Source organism: Sturnus vulgaris, chromosome 17, assembly GCF_052056855.1.
Source record: "Sturnus vulgaris isolate bStuVul1 chromosome 17, bStuVul1.hap1, whole genome shotgun sequence".
In the NCBI taxonomy this organism is placed as follows: Eukaryota; Metazoa; Chordata; class Aves; order Passeriformes; family Sturnidae; genus Sturnus; species Sturnus vulgaris.
The window spans coordinates 9,605,169-9,618,100 of record NC_142259.1 but is presented as its reverse complement, the minus strand read 5'-3'; the positions used below and the strand labels follow the sequence as shown (position 1 = coordinate 9,618,100).

Here is a 12,932-nt window from a genome sequence, read left to right as displayed (position 1 = left end):
CCATTTTTGGGGAACACAGAGGTAAATGGGGAGGTGCTGGCTGGGGAAACCTCCTAGGGAAGTAGTAAGAGGGGGCTGTGCTTACAGCTCTCCAGATGACTAAATCCACTTCATCTATACCCTTCCTTCTCCAATGCCACAGGAATTCCAAGCTATTCACTGAACCCTTTGTTTTCCCTTTCTCTTAGTGGATATTCGTGAAATCAAAGAGATTCGCCCAGGGAAGAACTCCCGTGATTTTGACCGGTACCAGGAGGATCCGTGTTTCCGACTAGAGCACTCCCACTGCTTCGTGGTCCTCTATGGCACAGAATTCCGGCTGAAGACCCTCAGCTTGCAAGGTAGAGCTCTTGTGATCCTGGGCTTGTGCCAGGCAGGGATGAGCCAGAAATTCGTCCTCACAGGACCCAAACAGCTTCGCTGCTTGGGGACAAAGATAACTCGCAGCTCTCGGGAACTGAAGGAGGAGGGAGAGGGACATGCTGGGACAAGCCAGCCCTTCCATCCCATGGGAGAGGAGCCAGCCAGCACATCTGTGTGGGGTGGAAATGTTACCAGAAAGGGGATTAAGCAAGGAATTGGAGATAAAAGGTGCTGTGGATAGTCCCAGGAGGTTTGGGTTGGTGATCAAGCCTGTATGTCCCCTCTTCTCACTTTTCCTATGCATTTTCCCCAGCCACTTCTGAGGATGAGGTCAATATGTGGATCAAGGGGCTGAACTGGCTGGTGACAGACACTCTGAAGGCACCCACCGCCCTGCAGATTGAAAGGTGAGGAAAACTTTCCTGCACTTGTTTTCTTTTTCCCCTTTCTGTCTGTTTTGACAGGAAAAGGTGAGCACAGTGACATCTCATTCCCTCTCTGAGCTGTGCTGACCCAGCACTTCTGCCTCTGCACTCCAGAGGCTTCATCCTGCTGACCCCAGAGTTTGATCTCAGGCATCAGGGAGAAGGAGTTTTACCACAAATCGATGTTTCCACGTGTGTACAGCCTGTATTACCTGTAGCACTTCAGTGCAGAGGCATTTTTAAAGCAGAACTTGTCACCTGTATGAAAGTAGGGTAGTCTGCCTCTGAAGAGGAGCAGAGGGAGGGGATGGTGTGACACTGAGCATCTTCCAGAGAGGGATTGGAGCAGGGGCTGGTAGTTGAGGAGCTGGGGCTGAGTGTGTTCCTGTTTGTGCCCTCCCACCCAGGTGGCTCCGGAAGCAATTCTACTCCCTGGATCGCAACCAGGAAGACAGGTAAGGAGAGAGAAACTTGCACTCATGTTCAGGGAAGGGTTTGAGCTGGAAGGGTTCACCTTTGACTTGAAACCCCAGCCTCTGGATTTTTTGTTGGGTTCTTTAGGCTTGTAATGCTCATTTCCAAGGAACCTTAAGCCAACTCCCAAACTTCCCTGGCTGATTTTCACTGAATTTAAAAAAAAGCATAAAAAAGCTGTCTTGTTTTTTTCCTGACCTATTTCTCAGCTGTTTAGACCCAGTAACACCTTGAGAGCCCACAGCTGTGAAACACCTTCTCCCCACCTGGCACCACCCAAGGAAGCAGACATCAAAGAGCCAAGAGGCAGTTCAGGGCACCCCATCAGGGCTGAACTGGGTTGTGTTTGTTACTCTCCACCCCTGTTTGTTCTTTTCTCCTTTTTTGAGGCCCATGAGGCCATGGGTCATTCCACTGCTTGGCTTGTGGGGCTCTTGAATACTTAGTGTTGTCCTAGCAAGTAAAATGTCACGCTTGTCATGAGGAGGTAAGGGAAGGGAATTGGGTCATGGTTCACCATGAGATAAGAGAGGGGACATTTTCCTCTTGGGGAGGTGAGGTGCTCTGCTCTCTGTCCCACTGCCATCACCAGTTTTCCAGTCCCAGTGCTGGCTGCCAGCCTGCTCTTACTGAGCTGCTGTTGTTTGCCTCCTTTCATCCATGGGCTCGTTTCTCCCCTGTGATGTTAACTGAGCCCATTAACCTTTCAGCATTGATTCCCATGTTAATGTGCTCCCCTGGGGGCATCAGCCTGTGCCCCTCCAGCTGCTGTGGAGCACATGGGTCCCACCTGCCCCTTCTCCATGCTCTGATGTCCAGAGAGGGCTGGCTGCAGAACACTGGGGTCCAGAGCATCTGCTGCTTTGTCCTTGTTGTGTCCCTCCCTGGACAGCCAGCCAGGGGATAAATTCAACCTGCCAGGAGCAGGGCAGGAGTGTGGTGCATGGGGAAGATGCTGCTGCAACTGGACACTTTTGCCTTTGCAGTGATTTATGCTGTGGCGTGACGAGAGCACTGCTGGGTGCACGGGGATTTTGTGGAGGAGGGATAAATCCTCACAGAGGAAGAATGGGAAGAAGAGGAGCTTTAATCTGTTGCAGCTGCTCTGCATAAGCCACACACCTTTCAAATCCAAGCTTGGGTTGTATAGACAGTGGTGACTGGGCACAGTATTTCCTAATTCTGCAGTGGAGAGCACTGAGGCAGGTGCAGGGGTAGCTGTGTGAAGGTTTTGGAGGAGGATTATAGGAAAAGTGGAAATAATTGGTCCTTGTTTCCCTCTGGCTGTGTAGTAAAACTGATGAAATGGCATCCCAACAGTACAAAAAGAGATTGCATGTATAGATCTGTCTGCCCAAGGCAGGTCAGCAGAGCTGACAGCCAACCTGTTGCATCCCTATTGTTTCTATTGATATCATCTTTCTATTAGCATTTAGAATTAAGGCAGCAAGATCTGATATATTCCTTACCTGTCAACCACAGGGAGAGGTTTCAGTGCAAAACCCTTAATTGTGAGAGCTGCTGCTGCAGCCCAGGCAGTGAGAGGAGCAAAACAGCAACAGAGGGGACGTGGAAAGATTTGGGGTCTTCCCATTTTACAAGCATCCTTGTGTTTTCTGCAAGGTAGAGGCTACAGTTATGGGATATACCCATCTCCTGGATTAAATCTTGGCCCTTGTGAGGAATTTCAGCATTGAATTTAATGTCACTGAGCTCTTTGCTTTTGCTTCTCATCCTGGAAGTGAGTTTTCAAAGGGAACAGTGAGTTGTGATTTTTTTTTTTTTTTTAAACCCACTTGCACACCATCCTTGATCATTCCCAGAACAGAGAGGGTTTTGGCAGCTGCAGAAATCATTCTCAGCATTTGTGTACCCCATGCCTCAGCCTCTTGTGCTGCTGGAGCCCTTTCTTCTGTCTCCTTTCTGCCTTCCCCAGCTGGGTGCCAGTGCATCCTCCCAGCACACCAGCAGATGGTGGCTGTTTCCACTGGCTGCTGGGCCTTTGGGTGTTTATTTTTCCAAGGGAGGTTAGGTAGAAAGAGGAGGATAACAGGATGCTGGGTTTTTTTTCCTAACTGCTGTGGAGACTGTTTCACCTCTGGCCAGGAGAGCTGCCCATGGCTGGGAGCAGCATTTGCAGCCCTGAGGGCTGGCAGGGAAATGTTTCCATCCCTTGTGAGAGGGCTGGGCCTCTGGCCTGTTTGTCATGACACCTTAAAAAAGATATGTAGAAAAAAATCTGTTTATTTTGTTTTTACTTTCTAGTCTGAAAATACTACCAAGTTGTTTATCCAAGGTCTCCAGCACTTTAACACGATGAATAACACACAATAAATAAAATCCTTTCGTATCCTGTCTGCCTTCTGTAGCTGAGAGGGAAATGCTTGTCACAGCTTTGACAGGCTTGCTCTTGTCACATCAGCGAGCAGGGCTGTGGTCCAGCACCTCCTGTGAAACAGCTCAGCATCACCAGGGCTGAGTTTCGGCTCCAGCACGTCTCCAGGGATGGCTGCTGCTGGTTCTGCTCTTCCAGCCCCTCCTACTCTTTTTCCATGATCTTTTTTGCAGTCTCATGCTCTCAGCAAGGAGGGATGGCTGCTGGGCAGCCTTGGGGACTCTGTGTGTCCTGTTGGGGGCCCCATGACAGCTGTTACATGCTGTGGTTCCTGACATGTGAGGGCATCTCTCCTTGTACTCCTGGCTTACTCCACGCATTTCCCTGTCATCCAGGACCCCTGCCAGGGGGGTCACACAGCACCCTGAACACGACTGTGGGTGTTGGGTGTGTTGGAGAAGGGAAAGGGCAGGATCTCCTCCCCAGAGCAGTCACTCTGAACCCCCAGGGTTCCTTCACCTGCCCAGGGAGGTAGAGGTGCAGATACTAGTGCTGTGTGTTAGTGACTGTGCAGCTGTGAGAGAGGGGGAGGCTGGGGCCATTTCCCAGCTTTTTTTTTCTTCTTCTTTTTCTGTTCTGCCAGTGAGTGTCAGGACACTGCAAAGTCCTTGGAGGGCTGGGTGCTGGCCTTGGGCGCAGCACAGGAGCTGGGCCAGGTCCTGCTCTGGCTGTGTGTGCAGTCCCCAGGGCTCTGAGCCCAGGAACAAGGGCTCTCTGTGTCCTGCTGGCTGCCGAGCCCTCTGCTCTGCAGCGCCTGACACCAGCCGGTTTCTCCCTCTCCATGGAGCTCTCTCCATCCCTCCTCCTTCCTGTGGTGTTTGACATCACCCTGCTTCCAGGAAAATGTGTAAAAACGATGTGGGTCACATGTGAATGCCAGCTTGCAGCCGGGTTAAATCTCCTGTGCAGGACATCTTCCCTGGTGTTTTTGTATTTGCACCCCAAAGCCATAAGGATTTCCAGACTTGCCCCATGCTTTGTGGGATGGAGGAGCATCCTGTAGGATCCTGTGTTCCCACGTGCTCAGTGGGGGACAGAAGCACCATCTGTGATTGCAGGGGTGGACTCCCAGGACTTGCTTTTAAGGCAGCAGCTGCCAGAAAATGATTGGACACAGACCCCTCAGCTTCTAAATCCTGCAGATGGGAGGCATCCTCATTTTTCCTTGCTGCAGGGCTGTTGCCCCATGTGGGGACAGCTCCGGAACAGGCAAGGGCAGCCCAGAGCTGCTTCCTGCCTGTCTGTGCCTGCTGGGGTGTGGGATCCTGCTCAGGGTTGACACTGGAGCTTTCCCTGGTCCAGGAACCAGCACCTTTGGTGTGCAGGGCTTTGTGAAGCACAGCCGTGCTGGCTGCTCCCTGCCTGCAGTGTGTGTGGCTGGGAGAGCACAGCTGGGCACGACGTGGCAGTGCTGTGGCTGGGGACTGAAAATGGCTTTTTTCCTCCCCTTAAGATAAAATTAGCTGAGTCCTAACCACTTAGAGAGCCTGTCCCCCTCCAGCAGGCCAGGGAGTGGGTTTTGGAAGGGAGTTGGTCACCCAGCATCCATGTTGGGGCACAGCTACTTGAAAAATGCTTCTTCCTGGTCACTCATTTAAAGCAACGGGTGCTGCCTGTGCTGATGCCATGCTCAGCTGTGGCATCAGTTCGAGTGGGCAGAGGGTGCTGGGCTCCTGGGCTCACCCTGCTCTGTCAGAAGTTGTAGCAGCAGTATTTGCAGTCCCCACTGACATGCAGATCTCTCTCTCTCTCTGCTCCCTGCATCTTCCCCACTGTTCCTGGGGTCACGCACCCATCCTTGTGTCACAGCTGATGTCCCTTTGGGCACAGCCTCTCTGTACACGTGCTGTTCCAGCCCCAGGGTGAGACCCCTCCATCCCAGACCTCCTGAACATGTCTCCCCTCTTTCCCCTGCTGAGCCAGGATCTCTGCCAAGGATCTGAAGAGCATGCTGTCTCAGGTCAACTACCGGGTCCCCAACATGAGGTTCCTGCGGGAGAGACTCACGGTGAGTGTGTGACCCCTCCACTCTCCCCCTCAGCAGTCCATTGCCTGCCTTTGAGCAAAACCTGGTGGTGGTTAAACTCCCAGGGAGTGTTTGCATACTGCAGAGCCTCCCAGCCTTTCCTGGGAGGGCCCCCACCCACGGTGGTGACTGAAGAGGTGCCAGCTCTCACTGGGTGCCACACCCTGGCCCATTTGTGGCCAGCACCCTCTCCTTACCCCACCCTGCCTCCCACACTCCCCTCGTTGCTCCTGGCTCCAATCATGGGCTGGTGTTGGTGGGGTAGAGTGCAGACCAGCTACCAGGTCCTGCATCCTGGCTCTTGAAACCCCCTGCCACCGAGGGATGCTCTGCCAGCATCACCACTGACCTGAGGGTGAAGGGTCATCTTGTGATGACCACTGTTCCTACCAGCACAGAACGCTGAGGCCAAAGAGTGGGTATCCAAAGGAGAGCACACACTTTGGGTCTTGCAGTTTCCAGACACTTCAGATACTCTGGGCAAACAAAAAATCAAATTATTCTTTTGTAAGTGTTCAAGTAAGTAGTGACGCTTTTTCAGTGTGGTGATGCCTTTGTGTGGGTGAGCTTGGGCAATCGTGGAATTCATTTTAGGATGTGCCTGTGCACTTCATGGTCCTGCCGGCCCCAGCTGAGACTGTGGCAGATTTGTTAAGATTGGAAAAACCCTCTAAAATAATTGAGTCCAACCATTACCCTGCACTGCCATGTCCACTAAACCATGTCCCCAAGTGCCACATCCACATGTTTTTTGAACACGTTTAGGGATGGTGATTCCACCACTGCCTGGGCAGCCTGTTCCAATGCCTGACCACTGTTTTATTTTTGGATTTTTTTTGATATTTTAAAAAATATCAAATCTAATCCTCCCCTGGCACAACTTGAGGCCATTGTGCAGGAGGCTAAGTCTGGATGGGTTTTGGCCTTTTTCTCCTCCTTTTTCCCCAGGGATACTGGTGGGAAGAGACATTCCCTAAGCCATGCAGGGTTCCCTGTGGCCTCTGTAAATCCTCTGGTTTGATTGCTCTTTCAGGATGTGGAGCAGAGGAACGGGGACATCACGTACGGGCAGTTTGCACAGCTCTACCGCAGCCTGATGTTCAGTGCCCAGAAAACAGTAAGAGCTGAATTCTCCAGGGGAGGAAAGGGAAGGGAGAAACCATATTTGTTACTGGGCATTCCCACTTAATTGGCTTTTTAACCCTGCTGCCCTAAGGGTGAGCTTGTCTCTTGGGAGTAAAGAAGTTACTGAGTACAAACCTAATGCTTGTGCTTCTTCTTCTGCAGATGGATGTCCCATTCTTGGAAAGGTGAATAATTCTCTGTGTTTTCTGGGGAAGAGGCTGCTTTCTTTTGCTCCATTGCATGCTTTGGGACTGCAGTAGCATATTGGGATGAGGCATTATGCACTCCTCCTGCTCCTGTGCTGCCTGTGTTTCTGTGCTCTGAGCAAGCATCATTGGTGTAATACTTTAGCTCAGGGCGGGGAGGGATCTCTCCCTCCCAGACATCCCAGTGAGATCCAGCTCAGGTCAGTTGGTTGATGTGAAGTGATCAGACCTTGAGCCATCTCCCAGGGATTGTGTTTGTGGTGGCTGCAGAGCCCTCCCCACTCAGGCAGTGCCTCTGGTGCCACTGCCAGCTGTGCCCTTCCCTGCCCTCTGCTCACCTTGGCTGTAATAGGAAGAGCTTAAATTTAGACACAGGAGCTAAAGAGTGAAAGACTTACTGATTTGTCCAGGTAATTCCCAATGGTTTCCTTCCTTTTTTTTCCTATAACCACAGAAAAGAGATGTCAGGATCCTCAGCAGACCATCTGGCTCATCCCTCTGCCCAGGGCAGCCAACACTGCCCAGTCCACCTTGGATTTTGTGGTGTTAGTGCCCAGCATGGCCCTTGGCTGTCCATTGTGACTTACAGCAGTCATGGACCAGTCTTTCAAGATTATCATCTACAAGCAGTCCCCTTCTTCATTCCCTGTGTCTTACCTCCATGAGTCCATGTTCTCTGCATACCTGTAGGTCTGTCCTGTCTGCAGTCACCCCCTAAGTGCCCTGCACCTATTTAGTTCTTTACACTCAGGTACAAGCCAGACCCTCTTTTTTTTACAAATCCGTCCCTCTAATGGCTTTTGCTGCCCTTCACCACAATTTCATGTTATCATGCCCTTGTCAGCGTGAGCCCTGTACTGCTCCTGGAGTAGTCCCTGGCTCTGAGATGTGGATATGTGTTTGCTCTCCTCAGCTCTCTGCTCATCCCACTCTGCTCCTTCAGTGCTGCATGCTCGGGGCACATCTGGCTGCACATGCCAGGGAGGTGGCAGATGGCATCTCCCATGATGTGCTGTACTTGTGACTGAAGCTTCTCTCTCTCTGCTTGTCAGGGGTGGTGAAAGGTCTGAGCACTTCAGGGTGTCGCAGCTGGAGCTGCAGAAGTTTTTGTTGGAATACCAGAGGGTGAGCTCAACACAGGTGGTGGGGAGAGACAACAGGGGAGGAACTGGTGACATTAGGGGTCCAGTGCTCTGAGGGTAGCCTTGCTGTGGAGCTGGGATGATTTGGCTGTGGCTGCTCTGCCTGGCACAGTACATCCTTCTGGACCAGGAGGTGTTGTGGGGGAAGTGCTGGCAAGGGCAAACCTGAACTCAGCCAGGCACCCTGTCCAGAAAAGGAACCAGGAGATCTGGGAGGAGTGGGGATCCCAGGAGGCAGGAACTGATCAGGGGAGGTTAACCCAGTCCCTGTGACCTCGGCTGGTTACCAAAGCTTTGCTGCAGCCAAGAAGTCATGTCCTGTTTCTCAGGTGGTGTCAGCACTTCCTGAGAAGTAGCTGATGGGTTCAACTGCTGATTCTTCAATTTCAAAGCAATCCTGGGTCACTCAGCAAGCACAACATGCATGTCCTGACATGCAGGCACCAGCAGTGCAGTTGTGGTAGCACAGACCCCTTGGCTCTTGCCAGGTTCCTGTCTCATTGCTGGTGCCCTCCAGGAGGGTAGGGCTGGCTGGCAAAAGCACTGCTGGGGCTCGTGGCTCCTGCTGTGCCCTGTCCCCCACTGCCACCTCCCTGCCTGTGTCTGCAGCCAGTAGGGAGTTAACCAGTGGGGAGATGTTTTGGTGGCTAATGAAAGAGAGCCAGGGAGAGAGAGCCAAAGGAAACTGGGTTGGCTTCTGCTGCTGAAGGAGAAGGAATGGCAGATGTGTTCAAAGGAGCTATCGGAGAGAAAAATGCATGGCATTGAGAAAATGAAGCCCACTCAGAAGCAGAGCACATTTCCTCCTTGTGTGCTATCCAGCATTTGTGCTGACAGTTGAGTTCCTGGCAGAGATGGTCTTGCATCAAAAATCACCTCCTTAATGGTTAAAGCTTCGAACTGGATGTGCATGTGGTTTGCAGTAATACATTCTGGAATGGTTTATTTTATGTCTCCCCTGGGCTTTGCAGGAGTTCTGGGCTAAAGATGACTCTCAGGTACGGGAATTCATGTTCAGCTTCCTGAAAGACCCTTTGAGGGAGATTGATGAGCCTTATTTCTCCCTGGACGAAGTAAGACACCTTGAAGGTGGCGTGTGTGGAGTGGGGTGATGCAGGGGATGACATCCCTGGTGTGATGTGTGCTGTGGTGTGACAGCTCTGCTGTCTGTGCCTTTGCTGCAGGGTGGGGGTGCTGGAAGGGTCACAGCTCCTGGGAGATGGACGTGGTTGGCACAGGGAATGGCTTCTGGGCTGCCCTTTTGTGCTGAGTGTGTGCAGCTGGGAGTACTCACCAGGCAGTTCATCTGGAGGAGGAGAGGGGCTGCCTTTGGCTTAAGGCTGTCTTGGGATTTGTAAGGATCTCTTCAAAGCAAGAGCTGAATAATGAATAAAAACAACTAGGGATGACCATGTCACTGGCACTCTGGACTAAGCCAAGGTCCCTTGACCCACATGGCCTTAGTAAGCTATTGCTGCCATGTGAGCTGCAAAATAAAATGCAGAGCCGTTAATTTGTCTCTAGCTGGGTCAGAGGGTCTGGCACACAGATTCACAGAGTGGCAGTGCCCAAGCAGTGGTCACTCAGGGCCCCTGGCTCAGGTAGCTGGTGTGCTGTGGGGCAGCCCTGCTCAGTCTGTGCTGGATGTTTGCTGGCATGGAACGGGAGATGTGTGTGAAACTAAACCACAGCACCAGCTCCTCTGCATCATTAACACCTTTCTGTTTCTTCCTGAGCAGTTTCTCACCTTCCTGTTTTCCAAAGAGAACAGCATCTGGAACTCGCAGCTGGACATGGTGTGTCTGGAGAACATGAACAACCCTCTCTCCCATTACTGGATCTCCTCCTCACACAACACGTAAGGACGAGGGGAGGGCTCTCTCCACCCAGCTGCTCTCAGCATCCTTTTCTCACGCCAGGGTAGGAGCATCCTGATTTTGCCTGATTCCAGGGATGGGTCAAGTAGGCTTTTCCAAACCCAGGCCAGTACGTCAGAGACCTTCCTCTTGGTGCCCCACTCCTTCCTCTGTCATTTAGCCATAAATGTTTTGCTCAGACATTGTCAGCAGCACACATCTGCACAGGCCTTCAGGTGCCTTCATGTCCTGAGCTGTCACTCTGGTAATTTCTCACCATTAGCAATGTCATTCTCCAGAGTCTTTCAGGACAGATGTGATAAATCCTGTCAGGATGAAATCGGCCATTTTCTGCTCTGTGCTGCTAGAATAATTTTGCAGGAAGTGCTTTCTGTGCAGACAGGCTCTGTGTGTGCTAACCCAAATTTAAAGGACTGAGGGCCTAAGCCAGCTGAGCAGCCCTGAGGGCAGGCAGTGAGATCCTGTGTGCGTGCAAGAGCTCATCTAACGCTGCTCTCAGGCTGCAGGGGGGTCTCAGTGCTGATGTTGCTGCCTGAGGTTTATCTCAGGAGCTGGGGCTGGACCTCACAGGAGTGCTGGCTGCCCCTTGCAGCAGGGGCAGAGCTGAACCCCTCACCTGCCACTCCTGCCATTCCCACGTGGCAGAGGCAGGTCCAGCAGACCCCTGTGGCCCCAGTGGGTTTGTCCCTGTGCTGATGTGTTGTCTCACCTGGAAGGTACCTGACGGGGGATCAGTTCTCGAGCGAGTCCTCGCTGGAGGCGTACGCGCGCTGCCTGCGCATGGGCTGCCGCTGCATCGAACGTGAGTACCCAGCTGGCCCTTCTGAATCTGTCATCACAGCAGCTCTGGTGGTCAGGGGAGGCTTTGTCAGGAGGGCAGAGCTGAAGGCTGATGTGGCCAGTGGCAATATTAACACCATGATGTGCAGGAAGAGCTGAGGTTGTTGGCTTTGTGGGACTGGGTGATCTGTGCCCGAGGTTTTGGTCCCACAGAAAGATCAGGGCTTTCACTGATCACCTCACTCCTTCAATGCCTTCCAGTCCATTTCCCAGCAGCACCTGGCTCAGTCCCTCTCATGTCCATGCCTTGCCTCCATCCCAGCCTTTGGGCTAAGTTTCCCCTGTGGGTCTCTTTCAGTGGATTGCTGGGATGGTCCCGATGGCATGCCAGTCATCTACCACGGACACACCTTAACCACCAAGATCAAGTTCTCTGATGTCTTGGTCACTATCAAGGAGCATGCCTTTGTCACCTCTGAGTGAGTACAGCAGGACTTCATCTAGCAGAGCAGAGAGAGGGTGGAGCCAAGGCTGTGGCAAAGTGGAGCTCACTTTATCCAGAGCTGCAGCACAAGGCCTGGATGTGGTGGGAAGAAAGCATGTCACCTCTCTTAGCCAAAGGGAGATTTTTCCCAGAAAAATGTTGTGGGAGGGAGGGCTTTGGGTAAACCCCAGTAGTTTTCCAATCCCTCACCCTGTGCACTCCTGAATGGTGGCTACACTGGGTGCTCAAGGCAGCACAGATGGCTGTTGTTGATCCTGGAGGGCACAGAGGCCAGGCTTTGAGACAGAGCTCAGAAGTCCTTGGTCCCGTGCTGGCTTTGATTGCTCTGTTCTTTCTGCCAGCTTCCCCGTCATTCTGTCCATTGAGGACCACTGCAGCATTGCTCAGCAGAGGAACATGGCTCAGAATTTCAAGAAGGTCTTTGGGGACATGCTCTTGACCAAACCAGTGGATATTTCTGCTGATGTCCTTCCATCTCCAAACCAGCTCAAGAGGAAGATTCTCATCAAGGTGAATTCCCTTGCCCAGCAAAGCTCCTAAGTGAGGGAATGGGGTGAGGGTGTGGGACTGAAGGCAGCTGCCTTTGGAAGGGGGTGGTTGGCAGTGCAGGGCTGGAAGTGGAGACCTGATGCTAAGAACAGCTGGACACAAGAAAGCACTCCTGCTTCAGAGAATCTGCTGGGAAATGAGCTCAGCAGCTGGGTGCTGCCTTTCTTTGAGGCCATGGGGGATGTTGGTATTTCTGCTTCAGGAATCACTTTTGGGAAGAAGGGGTGGGACTTCAGTGCTATTGGATGATTCCTGCGGCATGGGTCTTGTTTATTCTAATCTGGAAGACCCCTCTGCAGCAGACCTGGGCTTTTAGGGCTGTTCACTAGGAAATCTATGCTGCTTTTTGGGTGCCTGACCCCTTCTCTGATCCCACAGCACAAGAAGCTGGCGGAGGGCAGTGCTTACGAGGAGCTGCCCACATCTGTGATGTACTCAGAGAATGACATCAGCAACTCCATCAAGAACGGGATCCTCTACCTGGAAGACCCCATCAATCACGTATGTCTGTGCCCTGGTGACCCAGTCCCTGCTCTGAGGGCTCCATCAATGACCTGGTGGCTCTGTCAGGTGCTGTGTGTGCTGGAAGGAAGGGGTGTGGTGCAAATGATTGAAGAGGCTCTTGGTCTGTGTGGTTTCTCAGGTGTCGCTGAAGGCTGGGGCTGTTTTATGCTGGCTCTCTCTGTGCTCTTCCTTAGGAATCTCCTGTGGGCCTTTGCTAGAGGCAGAAGGCTGAGCTAGAGGGAGCTCTGGGCCAAGGAACTGCAGCCCAGAGCAGTGATTTGTGCTGCAGGAATTTCTGGAGATGGCTGCACTTCCAGCCCTGCCCCCTGCCAAGTGCCTGCATACCTGACACTCCTAAGCAAGGGTTTAGCTTTATAAAGCACTGAGTGTTCATCACTGTGTGCATTTACTCACAGCCCACCTTCAGCAGCTTTACTCTGCTGAGGGTCTGTCTGATAAAGCTGCATACAAATGGAACAGGGTTTTTTTAAACAGTAAAGTGCAATGGTAAATCCACATAACCATTTCTAATATCTTCACCTCAGATTGCCCCTATCCTGA

General features: G+C 52.2%; 1 protein-coding gene across 4 annotated transcripts in view; it reads left to right on the top strand.

Annotated features, from left to right (window-relative positions):
- Positions 1-12,932, top strand: part of PLCG1 (phospholipase C gamma 1) — a 41,412-nt gene that overhangs the window by 17,607 nt on the left and 10,873 nt on the right. For all 4 annotated transcript variants that reach the window (XM_014884006.2, XM_088175055.1, XM_088175054.1 and 1 more), the window contains exons 2-14: positions 189-341; positions 677-770; positions 1,196-1,243; positions 5,581-5,665; positions 6,717-6,800; positions 6,971-6,993; positions 8,067-8,139; positions 9,128-9,229; positions 9,896-10,014; positions 10,750-10,835; positions 11,172-11,292; positions 11,660-11,828; positions 12,246-12,368. In XM_014884006.2, the coding sequence (XP_014739492.2) occupies positions 189-341; positions 677-770; positions 1,196-1,243; positions 5,581-5,665; positions 6,717-6,800; positions 6,971-6,993; positions 8,067-8,139; positions 9,128-9,229; positions 9,896-10,014; positions 10,750-10,835; positions 11,172-11,292; positions 11,660-11,828; positions 12,246-12,368 (1,280 nt within the window). The remainder of the gene's footprint in view (positions 1-188; positions 342-676; positions 771-1,195; positions 1,244-5,580; positions 5,666-6,716; positions 6,801-6,970; positions 6,994-8,066; positions 8,140-9,127; positions 9,230-9,895; positions 10,015-10,749; positions 10,836-11,171; positions 11,293-11,659; positions 11,829-12,245; positions 12,369-12,932) is intronic.